General features: G+C 44.2%; 1 protein-coding gene across 1 annotated transcript; it reads left to right on the plus strand.

Annotated features, from left to right (window-relative positions):
* The first annotated feature begins 693 nt into the window (after positions 1 to 693).
* On the plus strand, positions 694 to 22,313 carry slc9a8 (solute carrier family 9 member 8). Its single transcript, XM_076101122.1, has 16 exons — positions 694 to 1,025; positions 1,462 to 1,643; positions 3,357 to 3,437; positions 4,661 to 4,719; positions 11,465 to 11,548; positions 12,945 to 13,046; positions 13,229 to 13,263; positions 14,479 to 14,622; positions 17,604 to 17,742; positions 17,855 to 17,960; positions 18,056 to 18,172; positions 19,207 to 19,289; positions 19,378 to 19,489; positions 19,775 to 19,995; positions 20,119 to 20,265; positions 21,196 to 22,313. The coding sequence occupies exons 1-16, from the start codon at positions 811 to 813 to the stop codon at positions 21,307 to 21,309; spliced, it is 1,941 nt and encodes a 646-aa protein (XP_075957237.1). The 5' UTR covers positions 694 to 810; the 3' UTR covers positions 21,310 to 22,313.
* Positions 22,314 to 23,967: the final 1,654 nt, after the last annotated feature.

A 23,967-nucleotide genomic window follows, 5' to 3' on the forward strand; every position in this document is an offset into this window, starting at 1 on the left:
GAACCCTAACTGTCATTTTTAATTTATTCATAACATATATAGGAATTGTTTTGCAGTTTTGTATGACATTTATGAAGCAATGTGATCAATGCCGAAGCTAAGGTAGGCCCTACATATATATATATATATATATATATATATATATATATATATATATATATATATATATATATATATATATATATACTGTATATGGCCACCACTGAATAGGCCTATAAGTGTATGATTTAGATTGTTAAGGTATACACACTTGTACTCTCCCACTAATAACTCTTATGTATGTTATTCACAAATATCTCTCTATATCCATCTCAACTTGCACCCATCTACTCATCACAGGGTGACAAGTGTTTTAGTGTTTCTTACATCTGCAGGTAATTTGCAGCTAGTGCAGCCTTCATTAAAACCACAGTACACAGCAGGTGGACACGCGACATAACAATGGCTCATGGGAAATTGAGGGTGGACACGCGACATAACAATGGCTCATGGGAAATTGAGTCCACAATGATTACTGCGACACATTGCCACTTTATTTAAACAATTAAGAGTGAAATCATACCCTCTGTGATGGACAACGTATACATTTGTTTGACAGTAGTTGCATTAACCTGCTTTCTTTTGTTTCCTTGCTGTTCTGCTTTGTCATCCGTGCAACGTAAAAGACTACAATTCCCAACAAAACTGTCTTCAACCAGGAAGTGGAAGTAGCGATGTCAACAGACACATAGCGCTGTCGACATGGAACTTCCAGCCTTGTTTTAACTACAACGCGTCGCTTTTTTGCGTGTAAATGCACCGCTTTCGAGAATGAGAGGCGTTCACCGTAACGTGTTGTTGCTTTCCTTGTTGCTGTTACTCCTAAACACGTGCGTCAAGCCGTTGGATCAACGTGAGAGAGACGAGGACGGAGGAGACGTGAACCATAAGGTTGCTCCACTAGAACACCAGCAAACTGTAGTAAGACAGGACAAGGAAGATGGACACGATTCAATGGACCATAAGAAGGAGGGACAGTCTGTCGGGTGTGTTGAGACAAATATCGATATGTATCCAAAATATCCAAATATTTAATGTACTGCAAGCTAGCTAACTAGCAACAGAAAGACACGTTGCTAAGTTAAGTATAATAACTGCCAGGTGTACTACAATTATTCTGTCTGTATGTATAATATTTTAGTTATTGTGGATTTTTTACTTATTTAAATCTTGTCTTTAATTTGAGTCTCTGTAGAGTAGTTAGGTGTTATAACCCTTAAGATTAAAGTAAGTGAGGTTCAAATGCAGGTTTTGTGACATCCAACCGTTACTATCTTACACTATATTTACCTTGGTATTAATATAAAAGGTTTGAGGAGTGGTTAGGTGTAAATAAGGGAATTCTGCGCTGATTTGTGGTGTGTATTGAAGAGCTGTATCTTTTACTTCCATGTCTTGATTGACCGCTGTCTCTCCTTGCAGCAAGTCCAACGTCACGGACACCTCGAGCAACGAGACCCTCCTCTCTACGACACCCGCCGTCAAGCCCACGACCCCGGCACCACCGACCGCCAAGCCCATTCTGCCCGTGCAGACGGGGGTCAAGGCCCAGGAAGAAGAGCAGTCCAGCGGGCTGACCATCTTCTTCAGCCTGCTTGTTATTGGTTGGTACTCTCTCTCTCTCTCTCTCTCTCTCCCTGCTGTGGTTCAGGCAATATGGATAAGTTAGACCTCAAACAGCTCATAATGGAGGGCAAATGCACAGCCACTCAAATCCGATGTGTGGATTCAGGAGGAGGGAAGTGGATAAAGCAAAGGATGTGGCTTCACATTAATACAGTATGTGTCGGGTCACGAAGAGCTTCTTGAGACACAAAGTGTCCATTATGCACTTTGGTTCACTGCAGGTTAAGTCACATGTTGACCACTGTGAGGGTTTGTACCGAGGAAGTGGCATAAATCATGCATACGGTTACCAATTAGACGCATTAACCACGTTACTTCGTTTTGACCCAAATGGTTTAACGTAGCAAACATTTGATTGGTTGCAAAAAAAAGCACAACGTGCAGAAACTTATAATTTGTCTTCTAAAATAACTTTCATTTAGTGTTGATTCTGTTGGTCCCTGTGGACTAAAGTGGTAGTGTCTCTGAGCACCAGAGTCCCTTTAGAAAACCTCTCATTTTACTACTGCAGGGTCTGACAGTCTGCCCCTCTCAGTCCTGGTTCTGGTTCTCCCGTGCCTCCCTTCCCTCCAGCGGGTCCAGCTCTCCTCCTCCCTCCGGAGCTCCGACTGCAGGTCCAGGGCTGCAGTCGGAGCCGGATCTGGGTCTGTACACGGTGGACCGGTCTCTGCTGGAGGATCTGATTTCACCAGAATCCGACCCGGTGACACCGATGACGAGCGTTAAGAATAACTCTATAGAAACAGACCATCTTCTCTCTGATGGTCTATTTACTGATGGAGGTCATGTAGAGGATCAGGACTAAACTGAGACTGGTTCATACAGAGGATCAGGACTAAACTGAGACTGGTTCATACAGAGGATCAGGACTAAACTGAGACTGGTTCATATAGAGGATCAGGACTACACTGAGACTGGTTCATAACCAGTTAAAGGTTCCTCACAGTAACTTTAATACCATCTCATTGTGGTTTGGCTGAGATGGTGGAGATCAATAAACCAGAGGCCACTGCAGAGAACAATATAGAAACCGCACATTAATCCTAAGTAGAGCTTCTGGGAAACCATATTAACATTATGTGCTTTAATTAGTTATTTTATTAATGTCATAGCTGGCTTTAGTGTTGCCTACACTGTGTCTGAAGACTCACCTCATTTGCTGCGCTGCATTTCTACCGTATGTTTAAATTGCCATTTACTTTTCTTTATTGTGGCCTTGGGGTTTGTCATCATGATTATGCTAATATGCGTATGCACTGATTCAGCACATTGATGTACAACACGGCCTGTTGTACTGTCACAGCTGCATGGTATGTTTTATTTGGCGGCAATTAACTTTTTTCTACCGTCTCAGAAGTACAATTTTAAATGTCAGGGAGCTGCTTTGTAGTCGTATTTATGTCAAGCAAGTGTATTTTTTTACTCATTTGCATAAAATACTTTCGTAGACTGATATGACGTGTATCCAGTTCGGCCTGCAGTGAGAGGGAATGAAGTCACAGCTGTATGGTTTCTCATAGACATCCCCGTCCTGTCCACAGCAGTTTGTGTCGAGGAACGCAGCCAGAGAAAAGATCTTAACGCTGTTTGATGTGAGGGCTATTTCTGGGCTGATCTGAGTTCATGTGACCTGATGTTTGAGATGTATTTGTCCTAAATATTCATTCAGGTTTCCTTTGCCCCCCCCCCAGGTATCTGCATCATATTGGTGCACCTGCTCATCAAGTTCAAACTGCATTTTCTTCCGGAGAGCGTGGCGGTCGTGTCTCTTGGTGAGTTCTTCTTATGTAACAAGCTGCTCTGCACATGTTTCTGTATTCAAAGGGAGACATGACGGGTGAATAGGGTGACGCATGGCGCTAATAGATATCACCATCACACATTACCAGGCAGAAATGTGAACGTTGGATAAAGCCAGGTTCAAAGTTCTTGTTTCATGTTGTGGACATATTAGAAACAAAGGTTTTTACTGAGAGAATTATACATGAATGCTGTGTGAACAAACCCCTCTGTGTGAACCTTCAGCACACAGAGAGGAATGAAAGAGTGAAGTTTGGTGAATGTAAGAGCTGCTGAAGTGGAGATTTATCATCAGAGTCTGAGAACAAACTCATTGAGAGGAAACGTCCTTTAAAGAGACGTTTAGTTACATTACAGACATTTAGAGACTCTACAGGTGAACACATGAACTCATAGATATCACCATGAAACTTCACCACTTCATCACTCACATTAAGAGGAGTATTTATTGTGTTACAAGTTTTCTGAAATGTTGTGTTTAAATATGCAAATGAGGCATTATGTAAAGGTAACTTTTAGTGAATTTAGGAGAAATCTACAGACACAAAAAAAACAACTAAGAATTAAGTCAAATATGTGTCCAAACCCAATCAATGGCAGCTGAGTCCAAGAGTGCTTCTTGTGTGAGGTGACTTTAGGTTAATTCTACTTCCTCTCCTACTTCCATTGTCTCCTCTTTGTGCGCTTCCATTCTCTCAAACCTGTCTTGACCCTGAAGGCCTTGTTCCTCAGGCTGCATGTGAGACACGGCTCGTCTCAGTGTTTGGAGACTCTGCTGAAGAGAGATAACACTCTGCTTACAGATCAGAAAGGACCGCTCTTCCTTCCTCGTCGCTTCCTCTCTCTTTGTGTGTTGTTTTTACTCTATGCTATCCCCTCTCTATCTGCCCGTACATCGGAGTCCTACGCGATGTACGGGCAGTCTGCTTGATTTATTTTTCCCATCTTATCTCCGTCTTTCTCTGCCCTTTTACACGTCTTTTGTGTTTTCCTCGCCGTTTTAATGAGTGTTCTGCTGAGCTGTGGAACAAGAGAGCCGAACCAAGACAACACCCAGTGTACACTCTTCCTTTGGACATTTGCCAGGCGTCCATTTGTTTTAACCACCAAAATAGCTCTTTGAACTCCATCTGTATTCTGGCTGTAAAATATTTAAACAGAGGTATTGTTTTTGGTTTCTGCTTGCTCTCTCCAGGGATTCTAATGGGAGGCTTTATAAAGATCATCGAGTTCCAGGAACTGGCCAACTGGAAGGTATAGTATGACTCTATGTTCACACCCTGCCTCCCTGCTCTTTGTGTCCACAATAAGAGGCCGCAGGGTTGACGTATGTTTGTGGGCCAACCGGAAGTACGACGCACTAGTTCCTTCCACATAAAGCCAGTGGGATTGTTCTGTTAGATTTTGGATTAATCCAGAAAATAACCTCAGTGGCTACAAGTGTTTATGACACTTAAACGTTTCATTCATCGAGATAATCTTCACAAATGAACTCTACTTTTCTGATGTTTGAAGTGTATAAAGGAACTCCACCACGGTCACTGGTGGTGGAGTTTTAAACTCATCAGATGTATTTCATATCGTAGAAGAAATGGTTTAAATCTCTCCAGCTCGTGTTGAACACAGACCTGATTTCATGCATCTCACCCAAAAACCCATCGAGGGAACGGAAAGATGCAAAAATGCTCATTTGTGGGTATTTGGACTCATTCCTGCAGCACTCTATTAACACACAGTTAATGCTGCTTTCATTGGTTTAGCACGAGGCAACGCAGCCACATTCCTCCACACATCTCACGCACGCAGACAAAACACAGAACATATGCAGTACGTGACACACGAGTCACATCCATGAAGCTGCACCCACTGCATTCTTCATGTCAACTGCAATTTACAGTGTGGGGACAAACGTGTTTTTGCTTATTGAAAACATAATGCAGATAATATCAGCACCTCTCCTAGTTCTAATGTGATGCAACGTCCCACATCATACGGGAACTTCCCGCCCATCCCCACCCCCACCCAATAACCCTCTACCGTCTCTGTGCTGTAGAATTCCATCTCTTTTTTTCTTATTCATTTCCTGGCCTCTGTTTTTTGTCACAAATATCATCTCCCCTCTGTTACCTACCCATAATAACTATCTCTCCTTCCCCCCCTGTGTCCCTATGAGCCCCCCTGTTTCCTCTCCTCTCGGTTCTCACAGCCTTTAATTAACATTCCTTGTTCTCTGCCAGCGAGTGAGAGAACGAATGAACAAGAGATGTAGATGCAGAGTGAGAGGAGGGGGGGGGCAGAAAAGAGGACAGGTTGTGTCAATGTTTCTTGCACACTGGGGCCCATTGTTTTTTATCCTGGGGGCCCCCCGGGTGTTGCTGAGTCATCGGCACTACTAGTAACCGGAGCCCCTCTCCCTTCTGTCCTGTGACTCTCTAGATCACCCCCCCTCTCTGTGTGTGCACACCAGGTAGACCTGCTAACCTGGTCACATAGAGTGTGACCAGAGCTGTTATCACCGCTGTTAAAGGAGCCCAGTCTACTACTTTACACTACTGATCACTACTCGTTCCCAGGAGTGACCCGGATGGCGTGCTGGTTTTAAGCCTATACCGTACATTACCATTTGCTGTGCGCATCTGCAAAAACCTTCTTCGTTTTTGGAATGACAATCCTTTTATCTGATGCCGTGCAGAAACGGTGAACCATGTGCATTTGTTTCCAACAACAATCAAACACACCACTCCCTCCTGCAAAAACGCGAGGCGCATAGAGCGGGACATCTTAAAGCTGCATTCTCTCTAGTGTCCACCAGGGGGCGACTCCTCTGGTTGTATAGAAGTCTATGAGAAAATGACTCTACTTCTCTCTTGATTTATTACCTCAGTAAACATTGTAAACATGAGTTTATGGTCTCAATCTCTAGTTTCAAGTCTTCTTCAATACAGCATGATGTTCATTTAGTAAATTATGGTCCATTTAGAGTCAAACAGACCATAAAGCAGGGGATGCTTTAGGGCGGGGCTACACGGTGATTGACAGGTCTCTACCAGAGCCGTATACGGCGTCTCTAAGTCACTCCTCTGTCCAATTATGGTCGCTTCCATTCACTGGTTGCAAAAAGCCAAGATGGTGACGGCCAAAACGCCGAACTCGAGCCTTCAAACCTGCAGTCCACGAACCAATGGGTGACGTCATGCAGACTACGTCCACTTCTTATATACAGTATGTGGTTCAAACACGAGACTCTCCACAACGAACAGCAGAGCGCAAAAACGCTTCACTCTCATTGAAAACGAATACAAAAACAACCAGCGCGCGCAGTCCGATCAGGGCCTAGTGAAGGCCCACCGTGATGTGCAGCAGCTTCTTTTTGCAGGAGCGTGGATATGCTAAGTGCTCAGGCCGCTGGAAACTACAAAAAGACCCCGGCCCGTGATGCAAATCCATTATGTCTGACCTATTTGTTTTGGTGAGAGAGCCCCTAAGAGCAGGATGCACCGCGTAACCTGTTGAGTTAGTAACAGCCGTCGGCAACACTGTGATTCTGTCAGCATCATTTTTTTTCAACTCTTTTGAACTTGTGCATACAGTGCACTTACTCTCAGCTCCATGGTTTGCCACCACAATCACGAGCTCATTTCGTGCTCGTAGCAGACCTCTAATGCTGGTGCCATCTCCTCCTCCTAGCATGTGTCCCACTTGGTTAATATAGCAAGCCCTCCGGGAACGGGCCCCCGAATACCACCACGGGTCGTAACAAACGACCCCCTCAGGCAGCAGCAGCATCCTGTCATCACTGGCGCCTTTCACTACCAATCTGCCGTCTTTGCTTTTTTTTAAATTTATTTTTTCTTGCTTACCAGCCCCTCTATATCTCCGGTCCTCTGTCTACAGATCCAGCAACATGAGAAGAAGAAGCTTTTCTGGTACTGTTCACTGCTCTTCCTTTCTTTCTCCTCTCATCTGCCCATCTCTCCCCTGTGCTCTGACACACATTGAAGAAGAAATAGCATGCTGGTTATGAAGTAACACGCTAGCAGCAAGAGAGAGACACATAGGTGGATATATTAGCATCTGCTGCGTACGGAATATCGTAATTTGGTGTTCTCTCTGTACTGTATGACGTCGCCTCGTTTCTCCTCGCCGGCTGCAGTGGTGTGTTTTAAGCCCCAAAGGGCAGCACATGCTTTTAATAGATGTCTCCCTTCGCCGTGGAGAGTGACACAAGGAGAAGAGCTTTAATTGTGGTTTCAGGGGCCTCTTTTCTCTCTGCGACGTCGCTGTGTCAAAGCCGAGCCTCCAGGGAGCTCGTACTCTGAGCGAAGGTCTCTCCGTCGTTTCCCGCTCGTATATTTATATATTTATTTCCCCCCTCTGTCTCTCGGCCCTCTTTTTAACCGCGGCTCCCTTCATCTTTTCTCATTTCGTTCAAGCTCTATCTCACCCCCCCCCCCCCCCCCCCCCCCCCCCATGGTGTGCTCGTCCTCTGTTCTCCGTTTTTTTTCTTTTTTTTTATCTGTTTCATCTTTGCTGCTCGTACAACATATGTATTTCTCTGCTGTCTATCAATCTCAAGTGTTTCTGAAATGTCTTCACGCCTCCGTAGGCCGCATCTTTCCTCGCGGTTTCGGGATGAGCTCAATCTAGTGGATTCTGATCTAAAATCTAGTCGGCAATAAACACCGGTAATTAAATCAACCAACCATTTTGTTATTTGATTCATAATTTGAGCCATTTATCGAGCAAAGATCCAAAACATTTGCTGGTTTCAACGTCTGAAATGGTTTTCTGTCGTTGTAAATTGAATATGTTTGGGGTTTGAACCTTAAAGACGTCACCTCGGGGCTCTGGGAAATAGTATCGGACGTTTTAATAACTGAATGATGAATCAGTTAATCAAAGAAGTGATTAACAGATGCGTTTACAATCATTCAAACCCTTAATTAGAACCCTACTCAGCACATAATGCAAAGCACTAGCTTGCTGGCTTTTTGCTTAGTGTTGATGTGCATATATGCAAAGTCTGTGTGCGCACGCTCGGTCGCTCCAGCAGACGTCCTCCTATGTGGAAGGGAAACATCGGCGTGCATGCAGGAGCACGGCTGTAGATTCTAGTGCTCGCACGGAATTCCTTCCTGTGTCTCGGGTGTTAATTTTCATTTCTGACCTTTCACCTGCCCTGAAGGGTGGAAGTCTGCCGGAGAGAAATGTCAAAGAAAGGAAGTGGTAGTGTCCTTGCCGGCCTACTTTTCCTGAAATTTGAATGCATAATAGGACAAAGTAAGCCGGAGCATAGCCTTATTACTGCAGCATACATGCTGTATAGGCTATCCACTATACCTGGCCTCTTTATTTAACCTGCATTTATCCATCGTAATCCATGGAGGTTTTACATCTGTTTTGCAAGTGGGTGCTGGTCAAGATGGCGACGTACATAAAAACCACAGAAAACAGACTTAAAAATATAACGGAGGAAAAGTTAAGAACAACATGGAAACATAAAGATCTCACACAGGTTCTAAGAAAACACGCAAATTGCATAAATCAAAGAATTGTCCTCCCATGTTGGGACAAGTACGTTGAAAGATCCTTAATGCTGTTTTTACAATGTTGGATGCTTTTGAAATGATCTAGTTTATAATGTCTCTGTAGCTCACACCAAGATCACGGTCCAGAAACTTAAAATAGCGCGTTCACCAAAAAACGCTGTGGATTCTGGGGATGATGAACATCATTCGTCTGCTACTGAGAACATGGATAAGGGGGCAGTTTGTGTAACGGGGCCTTATACATAACTGCTGTTCATAAGGAGGACAAACCAGCTCATACAGACTGCAATGATGTGTGAAAGACCTGAATCAGAGAGAAATCGTTTACTTGACACTGAACTGAACAGTTTCAAAGAAGATGAATTTGCATGCTTCTCTAAAATATCACCATAATCAAGTGCTGATAAAAGTGTGACTAGTGAGAATAGTGTTGGTTGGTTGGTGTCAACAAATGTGTCATTAAAGGCAAAGTTATTGTCTTGACGACTGAAAGTGGGGTATATCGTCTTAAATTAAAAACGTGCTGGGGTGTTGTCTCATTAATTTAACAATCACATCATGCTGCTTTGAGTGGTAGCCCTGAATAATTGGTCAGATGAGAGAAAACATTATAAATGCAGAAGATTACGAAGCTCGTCATGTGATTGATAACAGTCACACGGTGTAGTCAAATAATGGGCATTCAATGTGAAATAATGGAGGATTACCGATTAAAACTCTCTGAAAGTAAATCCCGCTCATGTGTGGCTCACCTCTCAGCAGATATTCGTCGCTAACTTGCAGCAAAACATATCTCTGAAGTATTTACAGAAATATATGGATGTTTTTAGGACGTAATTTAACAATCAGCGCCACAATATGAGATTAGCACCGTATGTCTACTAACTAAAAGGACGATGGTATGGGCCAAGTTAGCTGTTAGCGAGCTAATGTTAGCTGTGTGTTAGCAAGCTACTGTAGTTAGCTAGGGCGCTTACGAACGTAATACTTAAAGCTTTCTTATTTATGCACATTCCACTATAACACAAGTTGCATACTGTCAAAATGCTTTAGCTTAACTTACAGGAATACAGTGAGTCTAAAACTGACATTTGGACTAAATGTTTTCTGCACACGTAACGTTGGACACACGGAGTGTCCATTCCAACTGCTGATGCCTCGCGCTTTGTTGCTGATGGTGGTTCATCCCACCACACAGCAGCTTTTAGGGCATATTTTCTAGCAGACGAAAGCGATAAAGAGGCGCCTTCACGCAATACAGAGTCAATGGAGAGCGCGTGAGGGTGGTACTTCATTGCGCTCTGTGTCTCTATGTCAATCAGCTTGTGGTGGAGAGTCGGGCTCCACCAGCTGTCAGAACCGGCCCCCACAACACAATGAGGGAGACTGTTGACCGGATGCAGTAAATATGGACTTTTCCTCTTCCATGTTTCTGACGGACATCGATGCAGCGTCATCATGGCCTGGAAATAGATCTTCTCTGTGAACATCCACGAATGCATGCCGTATACTGACTTTTACATTACTGCCGTGGATTATGCACAGAACACACACACACACACACACACACACACATTATGGCTTGTAGAAGAACACATGTGCACATTGACAGCCGGAGCGTAAAGCATGGGCACATGATGCCTGCACCTGATCTTGGAGGCTGGCCCATTTAGCTGAGAAGCAACAATGATTTCATTATATCGCTGAAATAATCAGAGAGCTATGGTCACTGGGATACACGTGTGTGTGTGTGTGTGAGAATGAATGAAAGACGCAGAGATACAAAAAAGCATATATATCCACGTGTCCTTTAACTGTTTGTGTTTGAATGCATGAATTGGCTGGCAGGCGGGCATTCCCCCTGATGAGCACCTGATGTGTGTGTGTGTGTGTGTGTGTGTGTGTGTGTGTGTGTGTGTGTGTGTGTGTGTGTGTGTGTGTGTGTGTGTGTGTGTGTGTGTGTGTGTGTGTGTGTGTGTGTGTGTGTGTGTTTGGCATCCTGAAGTCAGCATCCAAATAAGTGTTGTCAGATGACAATGTTGTCCCTCGTCACCTCCTCCCCATCTCCCATGACTAAGTATGAAGTCAGCTGACGGTCACTGACCCGGCCTTCATCAGTCGGACGAGTAGAAGGGAATATTTGCTGAGGATTGCGTAATAATCACGAGCGCGTCATTCAGTCACATGCACATTATTTGCTCATATGTAACGGTGCTGATTAGCATTAGCATCGTGGGCTCGTTGCCAGATGGCAAAACACGATGGAATGTGTTAAACAAATAATTGTAATTCGTTCAATCACAATGTTTCCTGTTGTCTGTACTTTGTAACGACATGTTGCTACTGTAAGTCAGAGTGCAGCTCCAAGCCAAGATTAGGATCACATGACTGTTAGCTTAGCACCGCTACATGTTTGGATTGTTTGTAACTTTGTCTCTGTTTCTAAAAAGGAGGAGGAAATGTTCCGACCCAACATGTTCTTCCTTCTCCTCCTGCCGCCCATCATCTTTGAATCTGGATACTCTTTACACAAGGTACGGCACTGTGTGTGTGTGTGTGTGTGTGTGTGTGTGTGTGTGTGTGTGTGTGTGTGTGTGTGTGTGTGTGTGTGTGTGTGTGTGTGTGTGTGTGTGTGTGTGTGTGTGTGTGTGTGTGTGTGTGTGTGTGTGTGTGTGTGTTGCATGAAGCTGAATTTGCACGGCACATTATGAATGTGACGCACTCAAAAGGGCAAACAGCATAACTATGAAAACACATTTATATTTTCTCTCTGCTAATTTAGTTAAAAAAATATCCAAGTGTACAGAGCAAGAATGTTGGCACAATATTAAATAAAAAATTAATAATATGCCTAAACTTTTATTTTTATTGTTTTGACAGTAGATTAAGACATGAAAGGTCGGCTGACCTTTCAAACGGATGTTGTGACGTCATCGAGCAGAGAGAGCGGGACGGATCGTAACGCTCTGTGTAGCGCTGCACCAAATCCATTAACGTCCCCATCTGTTTACCGTAGACTTACATTAACGGGAGAAAGTAAAAGATATCTGCCAGCTGTGATTGGTTGTTCCCCGTCACTTGACATGCGGTGCGAGCTGCAGTCACTCTCGCTTTTGAGCACGTTCTACAACGACAACGGGTTTGAGGATTCTAAAAAGTGAAGCCAATGCTTCATGTCTTAAGCCGCATTCTCTCTAGTGTCCACCAGGGGGCGACTCCTCTGGTTGTATAGAAGTCTATGAGAAAATGACTCTACTTCTCTCTTAATTTATTACCTCAGTAAACATTGTAAACATGAGTTTATGGTCTCAATCTCTAGTTTCAAGTATTCTTCAATACAGCATGATGTTCATTTAGTAAATTATGGTCCATTTAGAGTCAAACAGACCATAAAGCAGGGGATGCTTTAGGGCGGGGCTACACGGTGATTGACAGGTCTCTACCAGAGACGTATACGGCGTCTCTACGTCACTCCTCCGTCGTCAAAAAACGGTCTCTTCCGTGCACTGGTTGCAAAAAATCCAAGATGGCGACGGCCAAACGCCGAACTCGAGGCTTCATAACATCAGTCCACAAACCAATGGGAGACGTCCCGATGACTACGTCCACTTCTTACATACAGTCTGTGGTTTGAGGGCTAACGTCCCCGAAGCAGCTCTGCTCTGTCATTTATGCTTTTCCTGTGCGGTCACATATTATCATAACTGAGGTTTAAAATGAATGGGCTTGTAACATTTTGTATTATTTATAGATTCATTCTGCTCCACTACTCGCAGTGAAATGATGAATAATTTCTCCGTACCTGCACCGTGCTCTGCTCTCCGTCGACGTTCTCGCCACCTAATGTTACGTAACACCGTGCAAGCTTCACATGTCATGCTACCAAACCCTCCGTGAGTGCTCACAGGCCGTGCGTTCATGTGTGTTCAGGGGAACTTCTTCCAGAACATCGGCTCCATTACCCTCTTCGCTGTGATCGGCACGACCATCTCCGCCTTCATAGTGGGAGGAGGTATCTATTTCCTGGGGCAGGTGAGGATCGTAACGGTATCCGCCAGGGCCTGTTCAGAGAAAGAGCGTCAACTTGATCAAACATTTTCAGAGTCACTCTTTGTATTTTCCTGGAGCAGCTTGTTAATACAGAGCGTAGTGGCAAATGGCATTTGTTGCGGCTCCTAACAGCGTAACACAGTGTGTGTTTTTATGTCCCTCAGGCTGATGTGATCTATAAGATGTCTATGACTGATAGGTGAGTATTAGTGTTCCACTCTAACTAGCATTAAAAACAATCTTTTATCCAAAATGGCTTCAAGTGGAAACAAATGTTAGTATTTATAACATCGTGACCCACTGGAGCCAAAGTTAAGAGTTGAACTGATAACGAGTTCCAGACAATCGGATGATCCGGCTGCCAGAGATGAAACCCGATGAGTTTTTACAGAGAAGCTTTGGTGTGTGTGTGTGTGTGTGTGTGTGTGTGTGTGTGTGTGTGAGTGTGTGTGAGTGTGATACAAGCCAGGCTTCTCACAGATGATGATGCGTTTCCCGTCCCATCTCTGTTTGTGTTTGGTTAGCAGGATATCTTGGAAGCTGCTCAACAGATTTTAATGACGTTCAGAGGGGAATTCAGGCGTTGAGTCAACAGAGAGAGAGTTGACTAGATTTTGGTGGGGGACTACTGTATTTCGACACTTATTTTAATCCAAAGATTCCCGAACGGTCTTTTACCCCCCCGGACAGTAGTCTAATCAAAATGACCCTGAAAAAGTGAATTAGTTTAGTTCAAGTTTGTTTATTTAATAAACATAATGCATTAAAGGAGTAAAATGGATTGTGCATTTCATCAAAACATCTAAAAAACAACAAATATATTCCTTACATTTAAGTTTATTAACATATTTCTTTATATTTGATGACATTTCACATTTCCTAGAATTGATTACCAAATTGTTGCAGTCTGTGGCCTATTAGACAGACTGCCAGAACACTTGAATTCATTGTGTAATTTTTGCCAAATATTCTTAATATTCTGGGATAAGATTTATGCATTCTCAAAAACAAATCATGGGGATCATTGAAGGTGTAGGATTTGGCGACATCTAGCGGTGTCGACGGGAAAACTCATGAAGACGCAGGTGTCCCTGTCTGGAGCAGAGTGTTTGGTTTGTCCGTTCCGGGCTCCTGTAGAAACTGAATCCGCTCCCTGTGTAGATATAAACGGCTCATTCTAAAGTAACGAAGACTATCCACTAAAATAAACCTAGTTATTTATAGATCTCCCTACATGCTGCTTTAAACTAACAATGCTTCCTTGTTTGTGACATTTCCTGTCTGCCTCCCTCTGACCTTGTGCTAATTAGCTGTGTTGTGTCCCTTTTGTTGGCCAGATTATGTTTAAGTAAGTTAGTGCCTGTAACGGGGTCTCCCGACTACTCTGTAACTCGTTTTCTCTCCCGTGCGGTAGCTTCGCCTTTGGCTCTCTGATCTCGGCGGTGGACCCCGTGGCCACCATCGCCATCTTCAACGCCCTCAACGTGGACCCGGTCCTCAACATGCTGGTGTTCGGTGAGAGCATCCTCAACGACGCCGTCTCCATCGTCCTCACCAAGTAAGACGTCCTGCACCTCGATGGAAACGGAACAACCAGGGCTAGAAGTAGAGAGAACTCAAACATCTCTTTTGTGCAGTTAAACACAGTTATAATGCCAAAAATCATAAATATGAACAAATGGAGGCTCCACGTGATGTTGTGTCTCCACGTGATGACTGTTGGTCTCAGATGAATCAATCATGACTTCATAGTTGTGTTGAAGAGCTCAGAATTTAATCTTTTTTTACAGAATCTGGTTAAAGCAAAAGGTTTTTTCGGGGTGAGAATTTAAATGAGACATGTTGAAAAAAAACATGTTTGATGAAATATCACAATTTTAAACTTTGTTTTGGTGTCTTTTTTCTGATGGAAGCGTTCGTGGCACAAGATGTGTTCAAGGGCCGTCGGAAAGATGAAAATCTGATGATAATGACGGTTTTCACAGCTTGTGGCTCTGATAAACGGAGTAGTTTTGGCGGTTGTTTAAAGAAAACATGGTTTTCACTCCTGCCGGCGGGTTTAGGGGTTAACTTTTAAATTCACCTTGTGCTTTAATCATCCTCTCACACACACACATACACACACACACACACACATACACACACACACACACACACACACACACACACAGTGACACATCGGCTCCTCAGCATTGTAAATGTCAGGCATGGGTTTAGTGCGGCATCTTCCAACCTTTGAACCCCCACCTGCTTGTTGTGCAGGAAGTGAGTAGGAGTCCACACGCAGTGACCTATTTCCTCATCTCAGACTTGCACTTGGTGCCAAAGGTTTGTAAAGCAGAGGATGTGGGAACATTTCAATCAGAACCGGCTGAATGTGAAACCTAAAAGCTGCAACTGAAAATAGTCTATCTGAAAAATGTGGATGTCATTAACAGCGGAGGAACACGTTTTTATTCAGTTTATTTCTCAATGCATTTCATTTATTTATTCTCTGATCAACAGCTCTGTAAATGTGTCTGAGTTAGTTTGTGTTTCACCTCGAGGCAACAAACACAACACAAAATATACAATTGGAGCCGGAGAAAGCAACAAAACATGAACATCACGGTATCTAGTACACTATGTTCACAGTATCTGTGCCAGTAATGAGAGGGTGTGACAAAACGTACTGTACCGTCTATGGGGAGTGTCACTCCTTTAGAATTGTTTATCAAGATTGTCCTCTATCAACAAACAGCCACACACACACACAGACACACACACACTAGATCTCGACGGACAAGTTTGACGGAAACGGAGAAGTTGGCAGGTTCCACTTGTTTGTCTGCACCGGCGCCAGCCTATCTGCTGCCTCTGTGCTCACCGTAGCGCCGCCTTATCTCCCTCCCACTCACAACCAGCTAAATGTGCAAAGTGATCTCGAGTGTCTGCGCTCGGACCCCGTGGAGTAAAACGGCCGCATGAATAATGGAGCGGTCGAGCAGCGCTGGCAGCTCGCTTGTTGTTGGCACCTCACAGACGGGCTTTTCTTGGAAAGCTGCTCCACGGTTGTTTGAAACAGCCACGCAGCTACTGCCTTTGGGAGCTTGTTTATCGGATTCAAATCGGATTGTTAGCTACACTGTTGTTTGTCTGGATGACTGTTATTATAAAAAGTGGTTGACCCGCAGGATTCGGCCTTTAAGAGGCTGCAGTGGGCTCGGTCTTAAAGCTACAGTGACGATACTGGTGTCAAATGAAGCAAGACGACCTAATGAATCCATTGGCACCAGTTGTGTCACGCTAGTTGGGAAGGAGGCTGGATGGCTTTATTTTGGCGAGGTAAAACTAACGTGGCAGGTTGTCTAAAGGGTCCTTTGACCTCTCGCCTCAAGATGTGTGAATGAAAACAGGCTCTGCAGAAACCCACGAGTCAGCCCTTTACAGACATACATTACTTTACACGTCACATGCAGTTTAAATGTGTTATTTTCTCCTATTCTACTCTTTGTTTCTGCATGTCCTGGTCCCTAAACAGTCGTGTAATTCATAGAAGCGGTGTGACTGTAAAGCTGAGCCCGCTGGTATGAATGTGTGTTCACATAGTAGTCATTTTATTGTGGTGAGACCATGTTTTGTCGCTGTATGAAACAACCTGTTGTGACCTCTGGCATAATCACATGAAACTCAACAACAGAACACTAGAGGCCGAGGGCGTTCAGAGGGTTTTTATTCATTTTAATACATTTCTGAGTGATAACAAATGGTTAACTTTAGCACTAAAACTGTGCAACAAACGATCTCAACCAAAGAATTGCTTCAACAACTTAAGAAACACGTGAGCATGAGGACAGCCATCACATACTTCCATCGTTAATTGATTAATGAAAATATCTTTATTTGTGATTTACTGCTGAGCTGAATCTTAAATTCATCTTCATGTTCCCAGCTTTCAGTTGATGTTCACCACTTCTATGTGGCGTCTACTGTAGACCTGCTATCGCCCCCTAAAGGTCCCCTGTCCCCCCTACAACAGGTCTATGTGGGTCTCTAAAACGTGAATAGATTGTCTGCGTTCTTTCTACATCAATAACTATAAAACAAGCTTTTTCTTCTGGGGATGCAAACATGACTACAAATCATTTTTACCTAAATAAGTTAAAGTCAAAAGAATGAATCGAGTGAGACGACTTGGTCGCTCATTATTGAGCATTAATGACGCTGCTCTTTTAAGTTGTACATTTAACTTTCAAAAAGTAATGATTCTTGTCCCGGAGAGTATTTAAATGAGAGCCGCGTGGTCACATGTCACAGTAAACTGCGTCATGGTTTCCTGTTCAGTCACTACAGCCAGCCTCTGGTTAGCAGCAGTTTGATGGCAGGATCTCTCTCACGCTCACACACACACACACACACACACACACACACACACACACACACACACATGAAGCCTCTCACTGGGTTTGTTGGATTCTGCGGTGGAGTGTTTCTGCCCTCTAGGGTCAGATAGAGGTATTACAACACCTGGCGTGTAACTTCTTTATTTTTGTCTTTCAGCACAGCGGAGGGCTTTTCCCGCGCAGACAACTCCATGGTAACAGGCTGGCAGACGTTTCTGCAAGCGATGGGCTATTTCCTGAAGATGTTTTTCGGTTCTGCTGCCCTGGGAACCCTCACTGGACTCATCTCAGCTCTTGTATCCTGTGTGTGTGTGTGTGTGTGTGTGTGTCTGTGTGTGTGTGTGTGTGTGTGTGTGTGTGTGTGTGTGTGTGTTCATCTTATTTAAAGCTCCCTAACTCACTGATTAGTTTCTAAAACACTTTGATCTGAGGAAGACTCCTTCGCTGGAGTTTGGGATGATGATTATCTTTGCGTACCTTCCCTATGGCCTGGCAGAGGGCCTCAAACTGTCTGGTGGGTGCACACACACACACACACATTCTTCCATGATGTTTGACTTCATAGCACCTTTTTTCTTTTTTAATGCCATGCTTTCTCTCCACCTCCAGGAATAATGTCCATCCTGTTTGCGGGCATCGTGATGTCTCACTACACCCATCACAACCTGTCCCCCGTCACACAGATCCTCATGCAGCAGACGCTGCGCACGATGGCCTTCATGTGTGGTCAGTGAATCATTACGTCTTTCACCTCATCAGCCGTTTTTTTTCCAGGTTGTCCGTCCGTCCCGTTCTCGTGAACGTGATGGCTCAAGAATGTTCTTCATATTTGGCACAAATGTCCAAATAAACTGATTTGAGTTTGGTGTTGAGAAGCTCACTGTGACCTCACAAAAACACGCTTATGTTCTTAATTTAAGAATCCGTCGCACAGCAGCTGGATTCTCACGACGTCGCGCCAGAATTGCGGGAACACATATCGCACGAAAAAAATCCATCGAGGGGTGTGGTTTAAGTGTGTGAGGGGCGTGGCGTAAGTGTGTGTGTGTGTGTGTGAGAGAGAGAGGGGCGTGGCTTAAGTGTGCGATGGGGCGTGGCTTAAGTGTGCGATTTGGGCGTGGTTTAAGTGTGTGATGGGGGCGTGGTTTAAGTGTGTGATTGGGGCGTGGTTTAAGTGTGTGATGTGGCGCGGTTTAAGTGTGTGATGGGGGCGTGGTTTAAGTGTGTGATGGGGGCGTGGTTTAAGTGTGTGATGTGGCGTGGTTTAAGTGTGTGATGGGGGCGTGGTTTAAGTGTGTGATGGGGCGTGGTTTAAGTGTATGGGGGGGAGTGGTTTAAGTGTGTGATGGGGCGTGGTTTAAGTGTGTGATGGGGGCGTGGTTTAAGTGTGTGTCAGTTATACCAGAACTTGAGAGCAAAAGAGCGGATCGAAAAGATGTTTTCGCTCTTCTCCCGACTGGCTTCGATTAGAGTTTGATTGACAGGTGGTTCGTCCAATCACCTATCAAGTATTTTTTTTAAAGTGCATGCTTTTTTACAATCCGTTTCCAATGACGGCTTCTGAGAAGGTTCAGTGTAACAAACCGTGGAAGGTCAGATTAGAAATAATGTGCTAATCATCACGATTTCACACAAATGTCTAATAGGATAACATGTTGTGACATTTTCAACCGACACAGATGTAAAGTGCAACTTGAGGCATTAAACCGTGTGACGCTAGTTGTAGGTCTCAACACTGTTTTTCTAAATTCCCTCTCCAGAGACCTGTGTGTTTGCCTTCCTTGGTCTCTCCATCTTCAGCTTCCCTCATAAATTTGAATTATCGTTCGTCATCTGGTGCATAGTAAGTGCTCTTGCATTTCTTTAACTGTTATCTGAATGTCGATTCACCTCGTGGCGATCGTTCCCGTGACTGTTCTTCTCTCTCGTAGGTCCTGGTTCTTCTGGGCCGAGCGGTGAACATCTTCCCGCTGTCATTCCTGCTGAACTTCTTCAGAGACCACAAGATCACGCCCAAAATGATGTTCGTCATGTGGTTTAGTGGTGAGACGGCACAGTCAACCTTTTGTCTAATGCGTCCGTGCTTTTAAACCCCGAACATAGTGAGCACGTCTCTGGGTGTCAGTGAAAGCAGTAACCACTAGAGCGAAGCACGTAGTCCATTAATTGATTGATATTCATTCATTAAAGTCGATCAACAGGACATTTCTCCAGCTTCTCAAGTCTGAAAAGTTTATTCTATATAAATGTATAGAATGATGTTTCCGAGGATGAGCGTGCAGACGTCTCACGGTCCCGCTCCTCTCGTCGTCTCCTTTGTCCTGACAGGTTTGCGAGGGGCCATCCCCTACGCCTTGAGCCTCCATCTGGGCCTGGAGCCCATCGAGAAGCGCCAGCTGATCGGCACCACCACCATCATCATCGTCCTCTTCACCATCCTCCTCATGGGGGGCGGGACCATGCCGCTCGTTCGCCTCATGGACATCGAGGAAAGCCAGTCGCGGCGCAAGAGCAAGAAAGACATCAATCTCAGCAAGACGCAGAAGATGGTGACGGCTCAAACGCAACAAACCACTCATCGCAGAGATGCTCACCGAGTAACAGATTATTTATTTCTGTCCACTCATCTGACTCCCCCTCTCTCTCTCTGCTCCTCCCTTTCCTCTCTCCAGGGTAACACCATCGAGGCGGAGCACCTATCGGAGCTGACGGAGGAGGAGTACGAGGCTCACATCTACCACAGACAAGATCTGAAGGGCTTCATGTGGCTCGATGCTAAATACCTGAACCCCTTCTTCACCCGCCGGCTCACCCAAGAGGTAAGGGAGACACCCGGGAGGCCCACATGGTGGAAGCCGTACAGGAGCTGTTTTTAGGGGGTGGCTAAGATGGTTTTAATTTACTGCATGCTATGACGACTGCAAACATTTTAGTAATGTTAAGACATGGCAGCTGGAAATACCAAAGTGTCACCAGTGTTTAATTGCTACAGGACCTTTTTATTCAGTTTTTATATTTTTATTAGACTGGTGTCTTCTTCTTCTTCTTCTGATTCTTCTTCTTCTTCTTCTTCTCCTCCTCCTCTTCCTGCTTATTGTTCTGCTCCTTCTTCTTCTTTTCCTCCTCCTTCTTTTTTGCCTTTTACTCCTTTTTCTTTTTCTTCTGGTCCTCCTCCCCCCTTCTGCTCCCCCTTCTTCTTCTTTTACTTCTTCTTCTCCTCCTCATTATTATTATTACTGTGCCGTGGATTCAATGTGTTTGTGGCTCAATCAGCACAGTAACAACAATACACTCTACGAGTACCAGACTCCTTTAAAAACACTGAGTTTTGTGAGTTCAGGGAAACGTTATAAACATTAAATATCCATAACTGGTCGATTTAGTTGTTGTCGCTGCGTAGCGCCACTCACTTGGTGACACATGCATCGCATTTCCTACAACTCCTTCACAATAAAAGCATGGTGTCACATTGTGGTGATGATCCAAACGTTGTTAAAGTAACAATAATATCCCTCCATCATTCTATTGGTTTGCATATCTAGCATAAATATCCTGTCGCCATTTCTTAATCTGTCTGTGTGTGTGTGTGTGTGTGTGTGTGTGTGTGTGTGTGTGTGTGTGTGTGTGTGTGTGTGTGTGTGTGTGTGTGTGTGTGTGTGTGTGTGTGTGTGTGTGTGTGTGTGTGTGTGTGTGTGTGTGTGTGTGTGTGTGTGTGTGTGTGTGTGTGTGTGTGTGTGTGTCACTCACAGGACTTGTTGCATGGCCGGATCCAGATGAAGACCCTGACCAACAAGTGGTACGAGGAAGTTCGGCAGGGACCGTCCGGCTCTGAGAATGACGAGGATGAAGCAGAACTTCTGTGAACTGAAGGAAACGCTTTCAGTTCATGAGAAGAGAACAATGAGTGGACATTGTGTGTCCTGGGCCAAGTGTGTGTGTTCAGAGTCACATGCACTTCTTGTTTGTTCATCTGCCACCAACTCAATGTGGACACAAAGTGAGCTGGAATGTGTCAAATCAAAGTGAAACTCCAGTAAATCTAGATTTGTAAAGTGTACCACTGAATGAAGCGTCTGTGAACGTGATGTTTCTCATCTAAATGCCGTACGGTGACTTGCTACAGACACACAGGAGGTCTTGTTGATCCTTGTTGTCCCAGGTGTTTCTCTTCTCGAGGTTCGGGTCTGAGTTAAAGGTGTCGTGGGAAGCTGTCTACGTAAAGCAGCACCGTTTCACTTTTCCATCCTCGTCTGTGTGGCCCAGCTTATCTAAAGTCTGCTGGAGGTTTTACTTCAACACAATAATCGCTCCCAAGTTAATTGTCTTTTAAAGTGGGATTTGTGAGGTTGCTGCTTCCAATAGCTTCCTGACATTTAATTATCTCCGAGGCTCCACGTTTGTATGCGTTAGTGTCTCTGAGTGAGCACGTGTATATATATATATTCATACGTATGGAACGAAGATTAAATAAGAGGAGCGACCGCTGCTCCCTGCAGCGAAGAAGAACTGCAGTTAATGAAATGCGTCGGGTGAAAGGAACACGTTTCATCACCTCCAGCTTCCAGAAGAATAATTACGCTGCAGCGGTTATTTATAATCATGTTTTCCCCTAAATTAACTTGTCTGTGTTTATTCTCCGGCGAGGCTCGTGCCGCTGAGTGGTGTAAGTGGAACTTGAAATGTGATTTTTTTTTTTATTTTCCCTCTTTGGTTTCCTGTTGAAGATGAGCAGTGATGAATGTGTGGGTAACTGGGGAGTGTTGATCTATTTATTTATGTGTGTGGGATTAAAGGCTTTTATATAAGCTCTGTGAGCGCTGCAGAACTATAGAACACAAAACGTCTAATAAAACAGATTGACATCTGACGTGTTTTATCCGACTCTACTTTCATGAAGAGCTCCGCCTCCTAAAGAGTTTGTCCTTTGCCTAATTTTTTCAAATACCTTGTATGTAGAATCCTGATGTATTGACAAAATTAGATTATTTGATTTTTAAAGGCAATTTGAATAAGAGCAAACTTTTAAGAAGACTTTTATACCAACATGGACTGTGGTACACGTAAGAACGGAGAGAAACAGGATGCAAAATACATTAAACATCGATGACGCCTTCACACCATCTCAACACCTCGTGTGTGTGTTTCATATTCATAACTTTTCAATTTAAGTTTCAGTGATATTGTCATTCATGCCACTGGAGTTCCCACTGGTTTCATAACTAGCATGTGTTAATTAGTGCAGATAGTAACGTGAGAGATGATGATGTGTTAAAACAGGAAGCCAGACATTTGGAATACATAAAGGTTAACGTGTCCTGCAGGGGGACAGAGTCCTGTAACCTGCGACCCTCGTGGGATCTCATCAGACACGTGAGGATCTTCTCTGAGTAGAATCGCAGGCTGGACTAATTCAACATTCTGCTGACTAAGGGTGAAAGGAGAGCACAGACAGTAACTAGCAGCACTAACCAGCCACACTGAAGAGATGCCGTGCTGGAAACAGTGAACAGCTGACTTTGAATACATTTTGAGGCAGTATTTTAAGTGTTATTGTGTTTTTGTGGAGCGCTTGGTGCTAAGTGCTGAACATGAATGAAAATGCCTGATATAGTTTTTTGTAATAAGAATGTACAACCAGTAGGGGGGGTCTGAATCCACAGCATCGGTCCATAAAAGATGAGTAACCTGACACAACAGTGGACGACCACGCTGCATTATAGACCAGGTTCAAAAACTAACGTATCTTTTTGTTTAGCATTAGAGTCAAATGTTTTTACTGAGACCAAACTTGTCCAGTGAATGAGAAACAATGTTTTTGCCGGAGGTGTCTGGCCTTAAACAAACATTCCTTTATTAATAATTCATATACTGTGGTGTACCGTCATCACTGTTTCTACAAAACATAAACGCATTTCCATATTAAGTGTAAAGTATTTTTCCAGTTATTTATCCATAAACTACAATCTATCCACCTGAGCCGAGTCTCCTCAACGTGAACGAGTGTCGTGACTCACTGCTTGTTTAACTTACAGTGTTATTGTTGAGCTAAGATGGGAGATTAAGACGCGCGCAGTGAGTGAATCCAGACAGATCTCTTTCCAAAGAGCAAATGAGAATGTGTCGCTTGAATAAATGAGAGAATGTAATTGCCATCCCGGTTTGCGCGTGTGTGTGTGTGTGTGTGTGTGTGTGTGTGTGTGTGTGTGTGTGTGTGTGTGTGAGTGAGACCCAGAGAGCTGGGTTTTGGGTGTCTCGATGTCTGGGAGACGGTCGCTGATACAACGGAATGATGAGACATGATGATGCGATGAAGTGCAGCGAAGCAGCAGAGGAAGGGGGGGGGGGATGGAATTCAAGCAATATGATGGAAAATGAGAGAGAATGAGTGAAACTTAGGAGGAGATGAAGATAATAGGAAGAAGTCGGCAGATAGAGCTAAAAGAGAGTGATTCGCAGAAATGGAGTGAGCGATGGAGAGCGAGACGAGGGGTGACAGCGGGAGAGGAGGAGAGGAGGAGAGG

This window comes from Anarhichas minor, unplaced genomic scaffold (genome assembly GCF_050575085.1).
Source record: "Anarhichas minor isolate MPS153535 unplaced genomic scaffold, ASM5057508v1 ptg000003l, whole genome shotgun sequence".
NCBI lineage: Eukaryota > Metazoa > Chordata > Actinopteri > Perciformes > Anarhichadidae > Anarhichas > Anarhichas minor.

Bases quoted from the DNA above. Each gene is read 5' to 3' on its own strand.
- slc9a8 (XM_076101122.1), top strand. From the start codon at position 811: ATGAGAGGCGTTCACCGTAACGTGTTGTTGCTTTCCTTGTTGCTGTTA. The intron at 17,743-17,854 runs GTATCCTGTGTG...CTCACTGATTAG, and splicing joins CTGGACTCATCTCAGCTCTT to TTTCTAAAACACTTTGATCT. The intron at 19,290-19,377 runs GTAAGTGCTCTT...TCTCTCTCGTAG, and splicing joins CGTTCGTCATCTGGTGCATA to GTCCTGGTTCTTCTGGGCCG.